The 23,110-nt window shown below is 37.8% G+C and overlaps 1 protein-coding gene and 1 pseudogene across 1 annotated transcript; one reads left to right on the forward strand and one right to left on the reverse strand.

Annotated features, from left to right (window-relative positions):
- The first annotated feature begins 404 nt into the window (after window positions 1-404).
- On the forward strand, window positions 405-1,065 carry LOC121010868 (high mobility group protein B1-like; annotated as a pseudogene).
- A 1,080-nt stretch (window positions 1,066-2,145) lies between these two features.
- On the reverse strand, window positions 2,146-21,788 carry NME5 (NME/NM23 family member 5). The gene is made up of 6 exons (XM_040444580.1): window positions 21,661-21,788; window positions 20,924-21,097; window positions 13,071-13,276; window positions 12,306-12,406; window positions 5,831-5,949; window positions 2,146-2,351 (listed from the first exon to the last, which is right to left on the reverse strand). The coding sequence occupies exons 2-6, from the start codon at window positions 21,050-21,052 to the stop codon at window positions 2,271-2,273; spliced, it is 636 nt and encodes a 211-aa protein (XP_040300514.1). The 5' UTR covers window positions 21,053-21,097; window positions 21,661-21,788; the 3' UTR covers window positions 2,146-2,270.
- Window positions 21,789-23,110: the final 1,322 nt, after the last annotated feature.

Genomic DNA, 23,110 nt, shown 5'->3' on the forward strand with positions numbered 1-23,110 from the left:
AGGCTCTGTGCTGACAGCAGAGAGCCTCATGTGGGGAACTAACTCAGGAACCATGAGATTATGACCTGAGCCGAAGTCAAACACTTCACAGTCTGAGCCATCCAGGCATCCCAGGCATATAACTCTTGATCTCAGGGTCATGAGTTCAAGCCCCATACAAAGCTTAATTTAAAAATAAATTCCACATCTTACTTCTCCAACTTAAAAAATAATAATAATACAGCAACATCTTTTATCAGTCTCCTATTACTTAATGTTACATCATTGTCAAAATCATACCATAAACTGACAGCCATTGCAGTACTCTGAGCTCTATAGAGACAGGACTAGGGCAAGTAAGAACCAGAAGGGCAATGTGTGACTCTGTGTCACACTGGAAAAAAAAAAAAAAAAAAAAAACTAAAATGGGCAAAGAAGATCCTAAGAGGCTGAGAAGCAAAATGTCATCATATGTACTCTTTGTGCAAACTTGCCAGGAGGAACACATGAAGCAACCAGATGCTTCAGTCACCTTCTCAGTTTTACAAAAGCACTCAGAGATGTGGAAGACCATGTGTGATAAAGAGAAAGGTAACTTTGAAGATATGGCAAATACAGACAAGGCAGTTATAAAAGAAATGAAAACCTATATTCCTGAAGGTCAAGGATCCCAATGTACTGAAGAAATCACCTTCAGTCTTTTTGTTTTTGAGTACTGGCCCAACTCCAAGGAGAACACCCTGGCCTATGCATTAGTGATGCTGCAAAGAAACAGGGAGAGATGTAGAGTAACACGGCTGCACAGCACAAGCAGTCTTAGGAAAAGAAGGCTGCTAAGCTGAGGAAAATTACATAAATCAGACTGCTGCAATACCAAAATATGAAAACAAGCCTATGTGGCAAAACAAAAAAGTCATCCAGGCTGAAAACAAGAAAAAGAAGGAAGAGAAGAAAGATGGAAAGGACGAAGAGGATGATAATGAATACGTTAGTACTACTTTTGTTCTTGTCTGTAAAGTATTTAAACTCTCTGTACACAATTCACCCATTTGGAAGAAAAAAGGGGTGAAATCTAAGGCTGCATGAAACTTGTTTTTAAACTGTACAGTTTCAGGGTGCCAGAGTGGCTCAGTCAGTTAAGCTCAGGTCATGATCTCGTGGTCAGTGGGTTCCAGCCCCACATCAGGCTCTGTGCTGACAGCTCAGAGACTGAAGCCTGATTTAGACCGTGTCTCCCTGCCCCTCCCCTGCTCATGCTTATGCTCATGCTCTGTCTCTCTCTCTGTGTGTCTCCTTCTCTCTCTGCCCCTCCCCTGCTCATGCTCTCTCTTTTTCTCAAAAATAAACATTTAAAAAAATTAAAATGTACAGTTTCAGGGTGCCTGGGTGGCTCAGCTGGTTAAGTATCCAACTCTTGATTTTGGCTTAGGTCATGATCCCAGGGTGATGGGATCCAGCCCTCTGTGCTGAGTGTGGAGTTTGTTTAACGTTCTCTCTCTCCCTCCCTCTCTCTCTCTCTTCCTCTGCCCCTCTCCATGGCTTGCGTGCTATCTCTAAAAATAAATAAACTGTACAGTATCTTCTTTTGTATAGTTAAAACACTATCAAAACTATCTTTACCTAGTCTTGTCCTAGTGGCATTTTCAGCAGCCACTACCTTTGCTGAGTACAGTGTGGGAATGTAAAATAGCATGGAAATTTAAGAAAGGTTCTTTTTGGCACACAACATGAAGTAGTTATACATGGGGATGAGAGTCTTTTCATCTTCAGTTGTTTCTAATCCATCTTATTTTTTTTAAATGTATATTTATTTATTTTTGAGGGAGGTACACAGAAAGAGAGAGAATCCCAAGCAGGCTCCATGCAGCCAGTGCAGAGTCTAGCTTGGGGCTTGAACTCACAGACTGCGAGACCAAACTGAGCGGAAATCAAGAGCTGGTTGCTTACCGAATGAGCCACCCCAGTGCCCCTCTAATGCATCTTATATGAATTAATTGTTCTCTTAATTGCAGAGTACCAGTCTGCAATTGCAAAACACTTAGAATTGTTTCATTAACATTCTAAATACTTCTAGATAAAATCAATTTTCTTATTAGAAAACAAAAACCATACCCTAAACCTGTATTTTACCTTAATGTTATCTTATGCACAAAACACATTCTTTTAAAACTTATAAAGACAATTTATTTCACATGCAGTTACTTAAACCCTTAGGAAGGTTTGTTTCTTTTATAGTAGTAGCGTGTCTTTTACATTAAGATAGTGATTTGTCCTTGGGGAACTTTATTTTACTAAAGTTCTTCTGCAGTTGGATTGTGACAAAGCTTTGGTTTGTTGGGATTATTTTTCAGCAGCCAATCAGCTAGCCAAATCTATGGAAAAAAGAAAAAAACTCTTAAGTTAATAAACATTTAATTATAAATACTATAAATAACAAATACTACAAATAGTATAAATATACTATATAAACATACACTAAAAATAGTATAAATATGTACTATAGCAATTTATTTGTTGTTAAGTAGGCTTCACGCCCAGTGCAGAGTCCAACATGGGGTTCCAACTCACAACCATGAGATCAAGACCTGAGTGGAGATCAAGAGTCAGATGCTCTTTTGCTAAGTTTATTTATTTATTTTGAGAGAGAGAGAGAATAACCATGTGCACATGTGAATGGGGGAAGGGGCAGAGAGAGAGAGGGAGAGAGAGAATCCCAAGCAGGCTCTGCACTGTCAGCACAGAGCCCTACATAGGGCTGAAACTCATGAACCATGAGATCATGACCTGAGCTGAAACCAAGAGCCAGATGCTTAAGCCAATGAGGCACCCAGGTGCCTATATCAATTTAAAACCTAGCTTTCAAAATCACTCTAAGAATGAGAAAATGACTATTAAAAAATTAAAACATTAAGTTTTATATTATGCAAGATTATCAAGTAGAGATCCAAACTGGCAAAGAAGTAAAACTATTTCCTTTTACAGGTGACATAATCCTATATATAGAAAATCCCAAAGAATCCACAAGAAAGTTACTACAACTAATAAATGAATTTGGTCATTGTTGAATCCAGACAAGATGACTTCAAAGACCATGTTTAGTAAATGGAACCAGAGGTATCTTTTTCTTTTCTTTACATTGTTCAGTACTTTCAGGTTTCTTACTAAATAAACAGATGTTATTGTCACAATGAAAAGGAATTATTAAAGAAATAACCTAGGGGTGCCTAGGTGGCTCAGGTGGTTTGAGTGTTGGACTCTTAATTTTGGCTCAGGTCATGATCTCACAGTTCATGGGATAGACCCCCATTAGGCTCTGCGCTGCCAGCACGGATCCTGCTTGGGATTCTCTCTGTCCTTCTTTCTCTGCCCCCCTCCTGTGCACATGTGCATACACTCTCTCTCTTAAAATAAGTAAACATTTAAAAAAAGTAAAAAGTCCTGCCTAGGGGCACCTGGTTGGCTTAGTCGATAGAGTGTGTGACTCTTGATCTCAAGGGTCGTAAGTTCAAGCCCTACGTTGGATGTAGAGATTACTTAAAATAAGTAAATATAATAAAAAAAGAAATATCGTTTGTTTTTGGTAAAAGTGACAAAATTAGTAGGAGAAATTAAATCTTTGTCTTCCAAAGGGGATTCCCTTTGAGAATGGTAACAGAGGCTAGAGATAACTAGTTTATCAGGGCTGGTATTGAAATAACCTTCCCAGGGGCACCTGGGTGGCTCAGTCAGTTAAGTGTCTGACTTTGGCTCAGGTCATGATCTTGCAATCCATGAGTTTGAGCCCCGTGTCAACACAGAACCAGGAGCCTGCTTTGGATTCTGTCTCTGTCTCCCTCGGCCCCTCCCCCACTCATACTCTGTCTCTCACTCTCAAAAATAAAATATACATTAAAATTTTTTTTTAATTTTTAAAAATGTTTTTATTTATTTTTGATACACAGAGAGACAGAGCATGAGCAGGGGAGGGGCAGAGAGAGAGGGAGACACAGAATCTGAAGCAGGCTCCAGGCTCTGAGTTGTCAGCACAGAGCCCGATGCAGGACTCAAACTCACAAGCTGTGAGATCATGACCTAAGCTGAAGTCAGACTCTCAACGGACTGAGGCACCCAGGTGCCCCCCAAAATATTTTTTAAATAACCTTTCCTGAGTTGCTTGGAGGGCTCAGTGGTAAGATCATGCCACTCTTGATCTTGGGGTTGTGAGTTCAAGCCCCACGTTGGGCACAGAGCTTACTTTAAAAAAATAAACACAGGGGTGCCTGGGTGGCTCAGTTGGTTAAACGTCCGACTTCAGCTCAGGTCATGATCTTATAGTCTGTGAGTTCAAGCCCTGCGTGGGGCTCTGTGCTGACAGCTCAGAGCCTGGAGCCTGCTTCACATCCTGTGTCTCCCTCTCTCTCTGCCCCTTCCCTGCTCATGCTCTGTCTCTGTCTCAAAAATAAAATAAACATTAAAAAAAATTTAAAAAAATTAAAAAAAATAAATAAACACAGTAAAATAACCTTTCCTCATTATCTCTGAGTCTTCAAATGAGTGAGAGTACCTGTAAAGAAGGAACCAGGAAGACATTTGGCCCTTGACAAGCACCCTAGTTCCTCCTATCCAACCATTCTTTCACCTGACTGAGCAGTAATGAAGTATCTAGGGATGTGAACAAATATAAATTTTCTAAGGGTGCCTGGGTGGCTCAGTTGGTCCGACTCTTAGTTTCAGCCCAGGTTATGATCTTAAAATTTATGGGTTTGATCAAGCCCTGGGTCAGGCTCCATGCTGACAGCACAGAGCCTGCTTGGGATTCTCTCTCCCTCTCTACTTCCCCCTACTAGCTCTGTCTCTCTTTCAAAATAAATAAATAAACATTAAAAAAAGTTTTCTATGAAAAAAAGTTAGATATCGTTAAAAATAAAAATGTTGAGAGGCATTTGGGTGGCTCAGTTGGTTAAGCATCCGACTCTTGATCTCAGCTCAGGTATCGATCTCAGGGTCATGAGTTCAAGTCCCACGTTGGGCTCCCTGCTGGGCGTGAAGCCTACTTTTAAAAAAATAATTTAAAAAATAATTTTGAATGTATTTAAATATATATCTAATTTTATCATGTGATTATATAAATCATACACAAAAACAATGCTCTGTAATTAAAGGATGCAGTATTGAAAATGTATTTAGAAACAATGTTTTTTCTTTGTTTTGTTGGAACGATTTTTTAAAAATTTTTTATTATTTTTTTTAATGTTTACTTATTTCTGAGATACAGAGAAGCAGAGCATGAGTGGGGGAGCAGCAGAGAGAGAGGGAGACACACAATCAGAAGCAGGCTCCAGGCTCTGAGCTGTCAGCACAGAGCCCAATGCGGGGCTCGAACTCACAAACCGTGAGATCATGACCTGAGCTGAAGTCAGTTGCTCAACCGACTGAGCCACCCAGGTGCCCCATTTTTTAAATTTTTTAATGTTTATTTATTTATTTTTTTTTTTTGAGAGAGAGAGAGAGTGCAAGCAAGAGTGGGGGAGGGGCAGAGAAAGAGGGAGACACAGGACCCAAAGCAGGCTACAGGTTCCCAGCTGTCAGCAGAGAGCCTGATGCAGGGCTTGAACCCATGAACTCAGAGATCATGACCTGAGCAGAAGTTAGATGCATAACCGACTGAGCCACCTAGGTGCCCCTAAAAACAATATTTTTTAAGAAGTAAAACACAGTAAGAGAATAAGTAATCCAAAGTTATACATAAGGGAGTATCTAAAATGTATAAGAGATAGTTCTTAAAATGCTCATTCACTGCTTCAAAAAATTTAATGTTTAAAATATTAAAACTATAGACAATTTCTTTAGAGTGAATAAAAACATTTCTTACAAAAGGATCTGCTGGTTTCTCCTTACAAAGGGCTGTGAGTCCTTTAAGCAGAGTTGGTGTTACATATAAATTTAAATAGTCCTTAGCAGCTTGTAAAACTGGAATAGGCTCAATAATCACTGTAAACACAAATGTATTCCCATTAAAATTAATACAAATGATGAAATATTATATAATCATTACAAAAGAAGAAATTTTAGTGGCATGATACTTACAAAGTTTTTTTTAAAAAAAGGAAACAAAACTAGAATATAGCATACATATTTTGTTCAAAAACACATAAGCACACACAGAGAAATAATAAGACTATATAAGACAGGCAAGAAACATACCAAAATGCTAACAGTGATCGTGTATAAAGTTCTGATTATGTTTTCTACTATATCCTTGCCTGCATTTCCATTTCCATATTTTTTATAGTAAATATCACAACGGACAATGTCATGAAAAAGAAAAATATGAATATCATGTAAAATCTAGGAGATTAATTAATTCCAACAATTAATTGCTGCCAACAAAATGGCAGGCACTTTACAAAGTGGTATAGATATAACGGTGTACATGTATTTCTTGTTCTCTTATACACTACTGAATATACACATAAAATCTATTTGTGTCTATGTAATATATATTAACACTCCTGCTTATTTTTCAAGTTTTTAAATAAATTATATAACATATAGGAAAGTTTTAGTCTTTTTAGCTTTGTTTGAACACTATGTAGGTCAATCAGACTCGTAGTACCAAAGAATATATTTACACAAGGAAGAATGTAGTTTACAGTCTTAAGTCTTTTGAGGATGACCTCCATTAATGTGCAACTTTCAATAAAGATGGGGATGCAAAGCTACTGGTCTCACATGTTCAGATCTAAATCGTTACTGGCCCAAGGAAAAAGAGGGTGGGAAGACAGATTTCTGTGTGACTAGTATATGGGCTCAATCTCAATGAGAGATACAACTAACAACAGGAGAGTCCTTTGCCAGGATGGCAGGTAAAGCTAGAAAACATCACAAAGGAATGGAATAAAAAGTTCCTTTCCTATTAGTCTCATTATAGCACTCTTTTTTGTACTGATCGTTGTAATAATTTTTAGTTACATAAATATTTAAGTTTATTTTTGAAGTGGGGTGGGAGGTTACAAGAGCTTATGTGTGTGCATAGGGGAGAGGCAGAGAGAGAGGGAGACAGAGAATCCCAAGCAGACTCCTCACTGTCAGTGTAGAGCCTGACATGGGGCTTGAACTCACACACCGTGAGATTATGAGATTATGACCAGAGCCAAAATCAAGAGCTGGAGTGAATGAGCCACCCAGGTCCCCCTCCCCAGTGATTAATTATGTTTTAACACTTTTTCATGTGCTTATCAGCCATTCATATATCTTTCGTGAAATGTTTATTCAAATCTTTTACGTGTTTTTTTTTTTTAATTTTTAAGGTTTTATTATTTATTTGTTTATTTATTTTAGAGAGAGCAAGAGCATGTACATTTAGGGGAGTGGAGCAGTGGGAAAGAGAGAACCTCAAGCAGGCTCCAGGTTCAGCACAGAGCCTGATGTGGGGCTGGACCTCATGACCCTGAACTGAAATCAATAGTTGGATGCTCAACTGACTGAGCCACCCAGGCGCCCCTGAAAGGTTTTATTTTTAAGTACTCTCCACACCCAATGTGGGGCTTGAACTCACAATGCTGAGGTCAAGAGTCACATGCTCTACTTACTAAGCCAGCCAGGTGCCTCTGCCTGATTTTTAATTGCCTGCCTTCTTTTTACTGAATTGTAAGAGTTCTTCATAAATTCTAGATACAAGTCTTTTATTTCATAAGATTTGCAAATATTTCTTATCACACTCTGTGGCTAATCTTTCCAATATTTTTAATGATGGCTTTTGAAACATAAAAGCTTTTAATTTTGATGTAGTCTAATTTATCAGTATTGTCTTTTATGGATCATGTTTTGAGGTCATATGCAAAAATCCTTTGTCCAACTCAAGGTCATGAAGATTTTCCATGTTTTCTTCTAGATATTTTTAGCCCTTATGCTTAGGTCTATGATCCATTGTTGTTAAGTTCTCTAATTGGTAAGAAAAGAGGATCTGAGTTCTTTCTCTTTTTTGGCATGAGGATATTCAGTTATCTTATCATCATTTGTTGAAAAAGACTATCTTTTCCCCATCAAATTGTCTAGGCACTTTTGTTGAAAGTCAATCGACTATAAACGTATTTATGTAAGTATTTATTCCTAGATTCTTAATTCTGTTTCATTGATTAATATGACTCATACAATACTGCCTTAGTTACTGTGGTCTCATAGTAAGTTTTGTTTTTTTTTTGAGTTTATTTATTTATTTTGAGAGAGAGAGAGAGAGAACAGGGGACAGGCAGAGAGAGAGGGAGAGTGAATCCCAAAAATTTCTGCACTGACAGCGCAGAGCCCAATGTGGAGTTGGAACCCCTGAACTGTGAGATCAAGACCTGAGCCAAAATCAAGAGTCCAACACCTAATTTGACTGAGCCACCCTCATAGTAAGTTTTGAAATCAGGTTAGTGGAAGTTATCAAACTTTGTTCTTTTTGAAAATTGTTTTAGCTTGTCTAGATCTTTTGCAATTATATATACATTTTTTAATGTTTATTTATTTCTGAGACAGAGGGAGAGCATGAGTGGGGGAGGGGCAGAGAGAGAGGGGGACACAGAATCCGAAGCAGGCTCCAGGCTCTGAGCTGTCAACACAGAGCCCGATACGGGACTCGAACTCAAAGATTGTGAGATCACGACCTGAGCCAAAGTCAGACACTCAACCGACTGAGCCATCCAGGTACCCACAATTACATATACATTTTAAAGTCAGTTTATCAACTTCTACATAAAAGAATGCATGGATTTTGACAGGGATTGCATTAATTGATCAATTTGGAGAGAAATGCCATCTTGACAACATTGACTCTTCTGATACATCAACGTGTGAGGTCTATTCATCTTAGATAGTCTTTGATTTCTTTCAGTAATGTTTTGTGCTTTTCATTGTAGAAGAATTTGTACTTCTTTTGTTAAGCTTATTCCTAAGTATTTTATTATTTATTTAATTCCAGTATAATTAATATACAGTGTATTATATTAGTTTCAGGTGTACAATATAGTGATTCAACAATTCTATATACTACTCAGTGTTCATCAAAATAAGTGTACTCTTAATCCCCACCACCTATTTCACCCAACACCCCACCCAGCTACCCTCTGGTAACCATCAGTTTCTTCTCTCTTTTTTTTGTTGTTGTTCTCTATTTTTAAGAGTCTAATTTTTTTTGTCTCTTTTTTGCTTTGTTCATTTTGTTTTGTAAATCCCACCTATGAGTGAAATAGTATTTTATTTTTTTATGCTATTGTGAATGAAATTATTTCCTTAACTTTAGTTTTGGATTGTTCCTACCTCATCTAGTTTTGCTGACCATTTATTATTTGTCTCTAGCAACTAGGGCCGGATGGATTAATGTGAAAATAAAGAATCTTTTCATGTTTCTTACAGAGATGAACCTTCATTGAACTTTTTGAAGCTTTCTAATAATATTTATAGTTTATACACTGCATTGCATATTTATTTTCATAGATTTTTAATATGTGATCATTTTGAGAGCAGGGACATATTCATCTTTGTATTTCTGGCACATAGTAGGTAATACAATAAACTTGTTGAAGCAATGGAATGTAACAAAACTTTGAGTTAGCCATCTCAAATCAAAGAGAAGTAAACTATATTTTTCAAAGGTTAGGAACATGTCTTTGAATATCTTTATAACTTGCTTGAGTGACTCATCATACTGAGTTTTGCACATAGTTCTTTTCATTTTTTTTAATGTTTATTTTATTTATCTTGAGAGAGCATGTAAGCAGGGGAGGAGCAGAAAGAGAGGGAGAGAGACAGAACCCCAAGCAGGCTCCGCACTGTGGTGCAGAGCCCAATGTGAGACCCAAACCCAGAAACCACAATATCATGACCTGAGCCCAAACCAAGAGCCAGATGCTTAACTGACTGAGTCACCTAGGCATCCCACTGCACATAGTTCTTGAGTGACTGGTAAGCAAGAGGGAGCTCATATCCTAACTGAGAATTTACTCCAGAGAGCTTCACATTCTCACAGCAAAAGATCTGCAACATGGTAGGTAATTTATATTTATCCTGCAATAGCTGCTTCTCAAATGTCTGACTTTATCTCGTAAACTCATGTCTAGAGGACTAATTAATGGTAAAATCAAAAGCAATCTAAAATAACAATTGAGGAATATAATCCTATGAGTAAGAAGAGCTTTCAAAAAAAGGACTAGAAAAAACAAAACAATAATAGGAGTTAATATTTGAGCACAGATGCACAACACATTTTAAGAATTTTATATATATATATATATGTATACATTTAACCCTAACAATATCCCTATTAGGTAGGAAGGTACTAATCTATTTGCATTTGACTGATGATAAGAGAAAGACTCACAGAGAGGTTAGATGTCTGGAGCCAGAAGAAAAGTCTAATTCGTTAGTACCTAGACTAAATCTAAGTACTATCACATTAAAAAGACATTTCATGGGGGCACCAGTTGGCTCAATCATCAGAACATGTGACTCTTGATCTCAGGGTCGTGAGTTTAAGCCCCACATTGGACATGAAACCTACTTAAAAAAATAAAGGGGGGCAGGGTGTGGGTGGCTCAGTCAGTTTAGTGTCTGACTTCAGCTCAGGTCATGATCTCTCGGTTCTTGAAATCGAGCCCCATATTGGGCTCTGTGCTGACAGCTCAGAGCCTGGAGCCTGTTTCAGATTCTGTGTCTCCCTTTCTCTCTGCCTCTCCCCTGATTGCTCTTACTCTGTGTCTCTGTCTCTCTCCTTCTCAAAAATAAATAAACATTTTTAAAAATTTGAAAAAAAGACATTTCATGTTTGAGATATAATTCAAAACAATATAGAAGATTGAGAAGTAGAAACAGAGGTTATAGATGAAATAAGACTGACCAAAATTATTTAAATTGGGTGATAGTTTCATTAAGGGTTTATTATACTATTCTGTCTACTGTTGGTTATGTTTGGAGTTTTCTACAATAAACAATTCCAAAAAGATACCCTAATGGAAAGGATACGTGACAGAAATTAGTAAGAGTAAAATATATACAAATCCTTTTGGGTACAAATATCTATAAACAGGTGTTGTGGGGTGTCTGGCTGGCTCAGTTGGGCCCCATATTGGGCATAGAGATTGCTTAAAAATAAAAAAGTAAAACAAAACAAAACAAACAAAAAAACACACCAGGTTTTGTTTAAGAATCAGGACTTTTAAAGTTCCAAGAGAGTTTTCAGTTTTCTTTGAATAAATCCTCCATAGAAAATACTGAGGAATAAGTCTAAATGACTTTAAAAAAAAAAAATAGCCCCAAAATATTCTATGCTTCTCAATGCTGTAAGTTTTTTAAATGTTTATTCATTTTTGAGAAAGAGAGAGCTCACACAAGCGGGGGAGGGTCAGAGAGAATGGGAAACAGAGGATCTGAAGTGGGCTCTTCACTGACAGCAGAGAGCCCAATGCAGGGGCCAGGGGCTCGAAGACACCAACCATGAGATCATGACCTGACCTGAAGTGGGATGCTCAATTGACTGAGCTACTCAGGCACTCAAATGCTTTACATTTAAAAAAAGACGTTTATTTATTTATTTTGAGAGAGAGAGAGAGAGAGAGAGAGAGAGAGAGAGGGCACGCATGAGCAGGGGACAGGCAGAGAGAGAGAGAGGGAGAGAGAAAAAGAATCCCAAGCAGACTCTGCACTGACAGATGGGGCTCCATCTCAGCAACCATGAGTCATGACCTGTGCCAATATCAAGACTTGAATGCTCAACCAACGGAGCCACGCAGGTGCCCCTACATTTTTTTTCTGTACAACAGAAATCACCAAATTTTCTTCCTGATCTAAAAATATTACTGAAATAAACTAAAAACCGCAATGCTGTTCTTTATTATGCCCATTTCTAAAAGGTTTACAACATCCATAACAGGATGGAAAAAAAACATGGCCCTGAGAACTATTAATTTCACAACTGCACGAGTATTCATTAGGCAACCAGTAGAGAAAATGTTACATCTATCCTAATTTCCAAGGGAGATTCTTTTTTTCATGTGTAACAAACTTTACTGACTCATTAGGGATAACTTAAGGAATTGCAACAAAGGAGAAGAAAAACCCTAAATAGGGCTAGTCTAAGAGAAAAGATAAAAGAAGCAAACCCTTCTCAAAAGATTCCCTAGAGAGCACAATTTAGTTATGAGGGAAACAGTGAGTTTTCCATTTTTGGCTTCAGATTTTTAAGTAACTATAACTTGAAAATATGACAAAATATATTGGAGAAAACCCTTGCTATTTTTCTTTCCAGCTATATCACCCAAATAAAAGAAAAAGTAAACAATAGGAACATGCAATACTCATCGATAACTCACCTTCAGGAAACATGAATCGAATTTCTCTTTCTGCTGCAGCAAAGTCATTACTCCCATGAAGTGCATTCCTTAGGTCATCTGTGCCATAAATTGCCCTTAGACTAAAAGCAAGTTAGAGATGATAACCATCCAATGTGATATCCTTTCCTTACTCTTTACATATGCATTCTGCTCAGGAAATTTACAGAAGCATTGCCACTTCTCACATATATGTAAGTTTTAATCTATTTTGATTTTAAGCCTAAATCTATCTAGATGAGGGTCAAATATATTTAAATCTGCAGGAGAGATACACTGGGAAAATAGGAGTTCTCTGGGTTAAGAAGAGGTGGTGTTTTGTGAGAAGTGAAAAGGCAATGCATATTCAAAAGTGCAAGAATTCAATGTCCTCAAGTTCCCAAACTTTAATGATAATGCTGAAAATCTGGTTTTATGGCCCTTTATTACCAATACTATTTTAAATAGCCATGCCAATTTTCCTATGAAAAATCCCACTTCAGTGGCGGTTTGATTCAAGGATGAGAGAAGAATGAGGCTAATAAACCATAAATCAGACATTCCCTGAGGCCTTTTGTGGCATTTAGTATTAACACAGACATTTAAATAGCTACAGTGTAAAACTGACCCCCCTACCCCAACCAAAATACCAAAAAGTTGATTTAGGAAAACTTTCAAATGCAAAGACACTCCTATTATAATGAAATCAGTTTTTTGTTGTTGTTTTTTGTTTTTGTTGGATTCCTTTTTTCCCCCTAGGAAAGTTACCTGTCTGGGTGTGTCTCCTTAGCTACTAAGGTATTACTTGGTCCCAAAAGTTCTTTCCAGTAAGAGATGGCTTTATGTCTAGCTAATATCATGGCAACAAGTGGTCCAGAACTCATGTAAGCTGTCAAATTGGGGAAAAACATTTTCCCATACTGTTCCACATAAAAGTTACTACAGTGCTCAGGGCTGAGATGTAGTTTTCTTCTCTATAAGAAAAACAAAGTCAACATAAGTATTTAAAATGACAATTCAATAATAACTCATTGTCATTAGTAACTTGAAATTAATACTAATCTCATTACAAATTTGAGATTTTTGTATTATGAAGAAAGGGAGAGGGAAGAAAGTTAAATATAGGCTATAAATAAAATTCTATAAGTTATTTAACCAACCCTTGCTCACTGTTGATATGAATGTAAACTGGCGAAACCACTTGGAAAACAGTATGGAGGTCCATCAAAATATTAAAAATAAAACTACCATATGACCCAGATCAAGATGTCATATGGATCAAGTATGTGTATGTATGTTTGCATATATATTGTATATACACTTAAAAAAAAATATATATATATATAATGGAATATTAATCAGCCTTGAAAAGAATGAGATCTTGCCATTCTTGACAACGTGGATGGACCTAAAGGGTATTATGCTAAGTGAAACAAGTTTGAGAAAAACAGATACCATGATTTCACTTACATGTGGAATCTAATAAAACAAATGAATAAACAAACAATAACATACTCTTAAATACAGAGAATAAACTGGTAGTTGCCAGGGGGTTGGGAGGGATGAGCAAAACAGATGAAGGGAATTAAGAGGTAGGAACTTCTAGTTACAAAATAAATCACAGAGATGAAAAGTACAGCATAGGGAAGAGAGTCAGTAAAATTGTAATAACCTGGTATGGTGACAGATGGTGACCACATTTACTGTGGTAAGCTCTGAGGGATGTACAGAATTGTCAAATCAGTATGTTGTACACCTGAAACTAATATAACATTGTATATTAATTACACTTAAATAAAAAAGAGCTATTTAACCTAAGAAAAACTATTCCTATTTGGCAGTCTCCTTCAATATATGGTTTGTTAGTGATGAATTCAGCTTATCTCTTTAAAGTAAAAAGACTACTATCACCAATATTTTGTTAATATATACTTTGTATACATTGAAGTAACAAAATTAGATTTTAGAACATTCCAAATTCATCTTTTACCTATTTGTGTGATATTTTCTTATTTATTGTGAAACTTTCCTACATTATTTTAGGGAGCTGGTCTCATTATGGTACTTAGAAATAACACCCAGTATAATGACGCTATAAACAAGTTTTTCTCTTGAATGTGAAAATTGTGTATTTATTCTGGTTCTGCCATAAATATGCAGATTGACTGTGATGTTAAGAAAAAATAGTTGGTATTAAGTGTCTCAATTTGAAAGAATATAAATTGTTGAGGGCAAATAAACATTATTTTCTTCACAAATGAGACTATATGAATGAATCAGTAAAAATATCATAGAAGTCAGCCATTCTTCTGATTGGAGATCATCCTTCTCTAAAAGCAGCTATTTGAATGCTTTTTAAAAATCATCCATTAACGGGGCACATGGGTGGCTCAGTGGGTTGGGCATCCAACTCTTAGTTTCAGCTCAGGTCATGATCTCGTGGTTTGGGAGTTCAAGCCTTGCATCAGCACGGAGCCTGCTTAGAATGCTCTCTTTCTCCCTGCCTCTCCCCTGCTCATGCTCTCTCTCTCTCTCTCTCTCTCTCTCTCTCTCTCTCTCAAAAATAAATAAATAAACTTTAAAAAAAATCATCCAATACTACTGTTTCTCAGTTCCACTAAAGGTGGATCATGAAGGAAAAGACTCAAAATATAAAAGAGGGATTCAAAGCCCTCATTAAGGAAAACTTCTGGTTAGAATAAAGATGATCAGAATGTGAATAAATCACTAGGTCAAAGCTACAAATCTCCATATTTAAGGCAGAGAGCTATCTTTCTAAAGTGGGTTAGATGTTCCTAAGAGTATAGTGTGAAATTTACCAAGTGATCTCTTAAAACTTTTTTTTAAAATTTTTTTTTTCAACGTTTATTTATTTTGGGGACAGAGAGAGACAGAGCATGAACGGGGGAGGAGCAGAGAGAGAGGGAGACACAGAATCGGAAACAGGCTCCGAGCCATCAGCGCAGAGCCTGACGCGGGGCTCGGACTCACAGACCGCGAGATCGTGACCTGGCCGAAGTCGGACGCTTAACCGACTGCGCCACCAGGCGCCCCAGTTCTCTTAAAACTTCTAATACTATCATGTATCCACAGGTTTCAGAAACTTGGCCAAACTGCCTAAAGCAAGAAATGGGAAGATGCTTACCTAGGTGGGTCAGCATTGCTGTAAACAGGCTCTACTGACAAACTTAACATTCTCACCAGCCAAGGATCAGCTACCACAAAACAGGTGCTTGGATCTGTTCTCATACTGAAATTCATATAGTCAAGAAAAAGAAACTCGAGAAATTATAAAACCGCCTGATTTAATATAATCCTTGATTCTTTATTTAAAATAAAGATATGTCAGTATTTGTGATTCTTATGCATATTGGTATGGGGGGTTTGTTGCTGAGTTAAAAATAAAAATTTGATCTGTTAAAATGTAAGCCCTTGTCACACACCCCTTAACAACCAAGGGAACCCACCTTCTGCAGGTGTGCCACCTAATGCAGCATACTTACAAAAATTAAGAGCTCCTTTTATTTTAAGTTTATTTACTTTGTGAGAGAGGTGGGGGAGGGGCAGAGAGAGAGGGAGAGAGGAGAGAAATCCAACCAGGCTTTGCATACTCAGGGCAGAGCTCCATGTCGGGATCAAACTCAGGAAATGAGAGATCATAACCTAAGCCAAAATCAAGAGTCAGAAGCTTAACCGACTTAACCACCCAGGCACTCCAAGAGCTTTTTTTAAACTAAAATTGGGGGGCACCTGGGTGGTTCAGTCGGTTAAACGTCCGACTTTGGCTCAGGTCATGATCTCACGGTTTGTGAGTTCAAGCCTCACATTAAGCTTGCTGCTGTCATAGGCTCCGGATCCTATGTCCACCTCCAACTTGTACGCCCTCTTTCTCAAAAAATAAAGTGAAATTAATACTGAATCAGTAATTATATTGGTTGATTTAAAATTACATCGGGGCACCTGGTTGGCTTGGTCGGTGAAACACGCAACACTTGGTCTTGGGGATGTAAGGGTAAATATTTTCACAAAGAGAAGTAGTATTAAATGATATCAAAAAAGGAACCATTAGTTTCTAAAAGAAGAAAGACTGCCACCTACTGAAAGGATACATCATTTTTCAGAAGGTTTTCCCTAGATGAGACAAGAAAGCCTCAAGTTCAATGGACTCCCAACTACAATAAAGCCTGCTTTAAAAGCATTCAATACAAAGAATAAATACAACTCTACTTACATGACACATCTAGAAAAGTCAAAGTCGGAGAGACAGAAAAAAACAGAATAGTGGTTACCAGAGGCTGAAAAGAGGGGTAAACAGAATGAGTGATTAATAAGCAGTCTGTTTCAGTTGACAAAAATTCTGGAGATGGATAGTGGTGATGGCTGCACAACAAAGGGAATGTACATAATGGTACTGAACTGTATACCTAAAAATGGTGAAAATAGTAAATTTTATGTTGCGTGTATTTTATCACAATTAAAACAAACAAAAAAAAGCATACAGTATACCAAGGCCTTCTTTGCTATGAAATTTACTGCTGATTAGGGAAAGTGTTAAATATTACCATTCACACTTTTTCATTCATAATTTAATGCATACTTAAATTTTCACTAATTATTTTTACAAAAATTTTTTTGTTTACTTTTGAGAGAAACAGAGACAGAGTATGAGTGGGGGAGGCACAGAGATAGAGGGTGACAAAGAATCTGAAGTAGGTTCTAGGCTCTGAGCTGATACTTAACTGACTAAATCACCCAGGCACTGCCCTGGGTAACAGTTTTTAATCTCCTAGTGTTTCATTTGCAAATATTGGCAAACATGAATATATATTACTTTTTCTCTTTCTAACACACAAGATTTTTATACACTGCTCTGCATCTTATTTTTTCCATAGCAGGACACAAACAGGTTTCTCTTTTTTCATTTTACAATTAGCTGCACTGTATTCAATTTGGTGGTTTCACCAGAGTTTACTTAACTAATTCTTTTTCTAAAGACTTTTTTTTTCATTTTTTAAAATTTACATCCAAATTAGTTAGCATATAGTACAACAATTTCAAGAGTAGATTCCTTAGTGCCCCTTACCCATTTAGCCCATCCCCCCTCCCACAACTCCTCCCATAACCCTGTTTGTTCTCCATATTTATGAGTCTCTGCTGTTTTGTCCCCCTCCCTGTTTTTATATTATGTTTGTTTCCCTTCCCTTATGTTCATCTGTTTTATCTCTTAAAGTCCTCATATGAGTGAAGTCATATGATTTTTGTCTTTCTCTAATTTCACTTAGCATTATACCCTCCAGTTCCATCCACGTAGGTGTAAATGGCAAGATTTCACTCTTTTTGATTGCCAAGTAATACTCCATTGTATAGATATACTGCATCTTCTTTATCCATTCATCTATCGATGGACATTTGGGCTCTTTCCATACTTTGACTATTGTTGATAGTGCTGCTATAAACAAGGGGGAGCATGTGTCCCTTTGAAACAGCACACCTGTATCCTGTGGATAAATGCCTAGTAGTGCAATTGTTGGGTCGTAGGGTAGTTCTATTTTTAGTTTTTTGAGGAACCTCCATACTGTTTTCCAGAGTGGCTGCACCAGCTTGCATTCCCATTTTTGAAAAAATTTTTTAATGTTTACTTATTTTTTGAGAGAGAGAGTGAGAGCATGAGTGGGGGAGGGGCAGAGAGCCGGGGAGACACAGAATCTGAAGCAGGCTCCAGGCTCCAAGTTGTCAGCACAGAGCCTGATGCAGGGCTTGAACCCATGAACCGTGAGATCATGACATGAGCGGAAGTCAGACACTTGACCAACTAAGCCACCCAGATGCCCCTCTAAATACTTTAAGTAATCTCTATATCCAACTGGGGTTTGAACTCACAACCCTGAGATCAAGAGTAGCATGCTCTACAGACTGAGCCAGCCAGATGCCCCTATTTAACCAATTTTCTAATGCTAGGTTATTTTTAATCTTTTGCTGGAAAATAAACAATACCACAAAAAATAACTTGTATACATATAATGTCATATTAATACATGGGTCACAGGAGGGATCCCCAGCATTAGAAGTGCTGAGTCAAAGGGTAGATGCATCTGTAATATTGATAGATAACTGCAAGTTTCCCTTCTATAGCGGTTGTGCCATTTACTTTTATATTTTTGCCAGATGGTATTTCAGGGCTGTTTTCATTTGCTTTTTCCTTATTAGAGATTGGTCATTTTTTCATATGTTTAAGATGCATTTGTTTTTCTTTTTCTGTGATCATCCACATGATCGATCCTTTTTTCTTTTAAAGTTTATTTTTGAGAGAGAGAGAGCACCAGTTAGTGAGGGGCAGAGAGAGAGTGAGAGAGAATCCTATGCAGACTGCACACTGACAGTGCCCGATGAGGAGCCTAAGCTCACCTAAAGCAGGGATTGAACTCACAAACTGTGCGATCATGACTTGAGCCAAAGTCAGACACTCAACTGACTGAGCCAACCAGGCACCCCAACATGTTCTGCCCATTTTCAACTGAATTTTTATCTTTTTCTAGTAACTCTTTATGTATTAAGGAGATTAGCCCTTTACCTATCATGAATTGCAAATCTTTTTTCTAAGTTTGTTATTTGCTTTTGACTTTGTTTATAATGTTTACTTAGCTATGCAAAAGTTTCTTATGTTTATAGTTATATCAATCTTTTCTTTTATGGCTCCTAGACAAGAAACCACAGTTAAAAAAAAAAAAAAAAAAAAAAAAGGTGTCCTACTCCCAAAAAAAAAAAAAAATTAAACATATTTTTTTTTATAGTTTTTTTTTTTTTTAAAATTTTTTTTTTTCAACGTTTATTTATTTTTGGGACAGAGAGAGACAGAGCATGAACGGGCGAGGGGCAGAGACAGAGAGAAAGGGAGACACAGAATCGGAAACAGGCTCCAGGCTCTGAGCCATCAGCCCAGAGCCCAACGCGGGGCTCGAACTCTCGGACCGCGAGATCGTGACCTGGCTGAAGTCGGACGCTTAACCGACTGCGCCACCCAGGCGCCCCTACAGTTTATATGTTTAATATTAATTTTTATTTTTTTAATGTTTTTATTTATTTTTGAGAGAGAGAAAGCATGAGTAGGGGAGGGGCAGAGAAAGAGAGAGAGAGACATAGAATCTGAAGCAGGCTCCAGGCTCTTAGCTGTCAGCACAGAGCCTGACTCAGGGCTAGAGCTCACGAAGCAAGAGATCATGATGTGAGCTGAAGTCAGACGCTTAACTGAGTCACCCAGGCAACCCTATGTTTAATTTTTAAATATTTAAATCTTAAATCCATTTGGAGTTTACCCTGCTATACACAGTATAATATTTGAATCCAACTTTTTTTTTAACGGTTACCGAATTTTCCTAACATTTATTAAAAAGTTCTTAACCTGAGTCTTTTAAAAATATTAAATATTTTATTATACATTCCTGCACTTTTTCCTTATAATTTCTTGTACCATTCCTACACTGAACCTCTACGTATCCTCCTAAGCTTATCTGAAATTCCTCATCTTTCCTGAGGACTGAAATTTTCTTTTTTCTTTCATAAAACCCTGACAAAACAGACAATATGACACTGTAGAAATAAAAGAAAATTTAAAAATCCTGCAATTTTAAGTAGGGATGGTACAGAAAGGATTACTTAAAATATCCTGGGGCACCTGGGTAACTCAATTGATTGTCTGGCTCTTGATTTTGGCTCAGGTTATGATCTCACCACTGGTGAGATGGAGTCTTGCACCAGGCTGTGTACAGAGCCTGCTTGTGATTCTCTGTCTCCCTCTCTCAATCTCTCTCAAAAACAAATATTTTTTAAAATCCCATTATATTTGATGATAATCTTTTAAGTTTATTTATTTTGAGAGAGAGAGGAAGAAAGAGCATGAGTGGGGGAGGTGCAGAGAGAGGGAGGATCTTGGGATCCACACTGTCAGCATGGAGACCAATGGAGGGCTTGAGCCCACAAACTGTGAAATCATGACCTGAGCTGAAATCAAGAGCTGGACATTAATCGACTGAGCCACCCAGGCACCCCTAATGATAATCTTTAACAACACTCCTTTTACATACATTTTCAAACCTCTAACAACTGCAGAATAAGTGTAAGGCTTAACACTTTAAATGTCTGCAATAATTGAAAAAGAAAATACCAACAGTCCATCAATTGAGGAACAAGTAAATAAAGTGTGGTTCATTCACACAGGGGAGTATTACACAGAAGTTAGGAAGAATGAGAGATTCAGATGTAATAACATGGAATGCTATCTAAGCAACTTTGTCAAGGGAAGAGAATTGTACTATCTCATGGAGGGAAATGTTTGTAAATGCATTGAAAAATTCTGAAAGGACAGAAAGCTTTAAGTAGTTGCCTTTCCCTGGAAACTGAAACCTGGGTGGGAGAGGAAGGTGGAGGAAAAAGGAATTTTAATTCTCATTTTAGATCCTTTTGAGGTGTGAAAAGCTTTTTAAAACACATATAACTTTTATACTTAAAATAAATGTTAAATTTAAAGCTAAATACTAGCAACTAAACAGGTTAACATGTTTACATAAACATTTAAAAAAGAAAAAAGGAAAGAAAAAAACAAGATCATTATGCCCAGAAGTTACCTGAACAATGGTGAATCCAGATCTGAGAATAATATCTTGTATCTCCTCCTCTTTGTCAACAATATCTGGTTTGATAATAGCCAGAGTTTTTTCTACATATATCTGAGGTGGGGGCATTGATATCTGCATTCTGCCTTTTCGATGTAAATTTAGGAGACTCTCCACAGGAATCAACTGCAATGACAGGCATCAACCCCACCCCAAATTTAATGTAATTGTGACTACGAACAGAGTTATTAGGCGCTTGATTTTATTAAGTTATAAAATTAGAAACTGCGGAGTCTTTTTCTATAAGCAGTGTCTTGATAATATGATACGAGGTAGCAGGGAGCCTGGCTGGTTCAGTTCCAGGAGCATGAGACTCTTGATTTCTGGGTGGTGGGTTTGAGCCTCAGGTAGGGTATAGAGATTAAACTAAACTAAAACAAACAAACACCATTTCTCCTCTATGTCTAATTCATGCCCTTGGTTTTCCTAAGCGCTTTCCTTGAGGGGGAGAGGCAAGGGGCAGTCTGAAGGCCTGGGCCTGGCTCAGACGCTCAGGGTTGCAGGTGAAAACTCTGTTGGCCACTCTGCAGCAACTCTCTACTCTAGGGACAGGTAAGCAGCTTCGTTCCCACCCCTCCTGGAAGACCACACATAAGGTCTGGCCTGGTTAGAAACCAGGATCGCCAAACTGCAGTGCATTTCCAAAGTGTACTGCAGATTCTGAGCAAGGACCTCATCTATGCACTCACCCTAGTGCCTGCTCCTCTAGTGCCGCTGTAGCTTGTTGCTAGGAGACCTGAAGCACAGTTCAGGGATGGTGGCTGCACAGGGCCAATCCAGCAGAGGGCCAATCCAGCAGAGTGTATCACAGGCTCTGGCTGGTTTCTTTCTTTTTTTTTTTTTTTAATTTTAGTATTTTTTAAATATGAAATTTATTGTCAAATTGGTTTCCATACAACACCCAGTGCTCATTCCAACAGGTGCCCTCAATACCCATCACCCATCTTCCCCTCCCTCCCACCCCCCATCAACCCTAAGTTTGTTCTCAGTTTTTAAGTCTCTTATGTTTTGGCTCCCTCCCTCTCTAACCTCTTTTTTTTTTTTTTTCCTTCCCCATGGTCTTCTGTTAAAAGTTTCTCAGGATCCACATAAGAATGAAAACATATGGTATCTGTCTTTCTCTGTAGGACTTATTTCACTTAGCATCACACTCTCCAGTTCCATCCACGTTGCTACAAAAGGCCCTATTTCATTCTTTCTCATTGCCACGTAGTATTCCATTGTGTATATAAACCACAGTTTCTTTATCCATTCATCAGTTGATGGACATTTAGACTCTTCCCATAATTTGGCTATTGTTGAAAGTGCTGCTATAAACATTGGGGTACAAGTGCCCCTATGTATCAGCACTCCTGTATCCCTTGGGTAAATTCCTAGCAGTGCTATTGCTGGGTCATAGGGTAGATCTATTTTTAATTTTTTGAGGAACCTCCACACTTTCCAGAGCGGCTGCACCAGTTTGCATTCCCACCAACAGTGCAAGAGGGTTCCCGTTTCTCCACATCCTTGCCAGCATCTATAGTGTCCTGATTTGTTCATTTTAGCCACTCTGACTGGCGTGAGGTGGTATCTGAGTGTAGTTTTGATTTGTATTTCCCTGATGAGGAGTGATGTTGAGCATCTTTTCATATGTCTGTGGGCCATCTGGATGTCCTCTTTAGAGAAGTGTCTATTCATGTTTTCTGCCCATTTCTTCACTGGATTATTTGTTTTTCGGGTGTGGAGTTTGGTGAGCTCTTTATAGATTTTGGATACTAGCCCATTGTCCGATATGTCATTTGTAAATATCTTTTCCCATTCCGTTGGTTGCCTTTTAGTTTTCTTGATTATTTCCTTGGCAGTGCAGAAGCTTTTTATCTTCATGAGGTCCCAATAGTTCATTTTTGCTTTTAATTCACTTGCCTTTGGGGATGTGTCAAGTAAGAAATTGCTGTGGCTGGTTTCTTTTATCCAACAGAGCATGCCAGCTTACAGGCATCTTTATTCCCCCTTGGGAATCTTAAGAGCACTAGATGTTTTCTAACATTTTCATCTTATTTCACCCTCCTAGCCATTTGAAGGACGCTTCAATTATCTCAACTTTATAAATACGGAGACAAATCATAGACACTCTCGCTTCATCCTACACCATCCAACTGC

This window comes from Herpailurus yagouaroundi, unplaced genomic scaffold, assembly GCF_014898765.1.
Source record: "Herpailurus yagouaroundi ecotype Mexico unplaced genomic scaffold, PumYag 192, whole genome shotgun sequence".
NCBI lineage: Eukaryota > Metazoa > Chordata > Mammalia > Carnivora > Felidae > Herpailurus > Herpailurus yagouaroundi.

Excerpts from the sequence above, each read along its gene's own strand:
- NME5 (XM_040444580.1), bottom strand. The coding sequence starts at position 21,052 with ATGCAGATATCAATGCCCCCACCTCAGATATATGTAGAAAAAACTCTG. Across the intron at positions 13,277-20,923 it reads CTGGATTCACCATTGTTCAG|AGAAGAAAACTACATCTCAG; the intron begins GTAACTTCTGGG and ends TTTTTCTTATAG. Across the intron at positions 12,407-13,070 it reads AAGGAGACACACCCAGACAG|TCTAAGGGCAATTTATGGCA; the intron begins GTAACTTTCCTA and ends ACTTGCTTTTAG.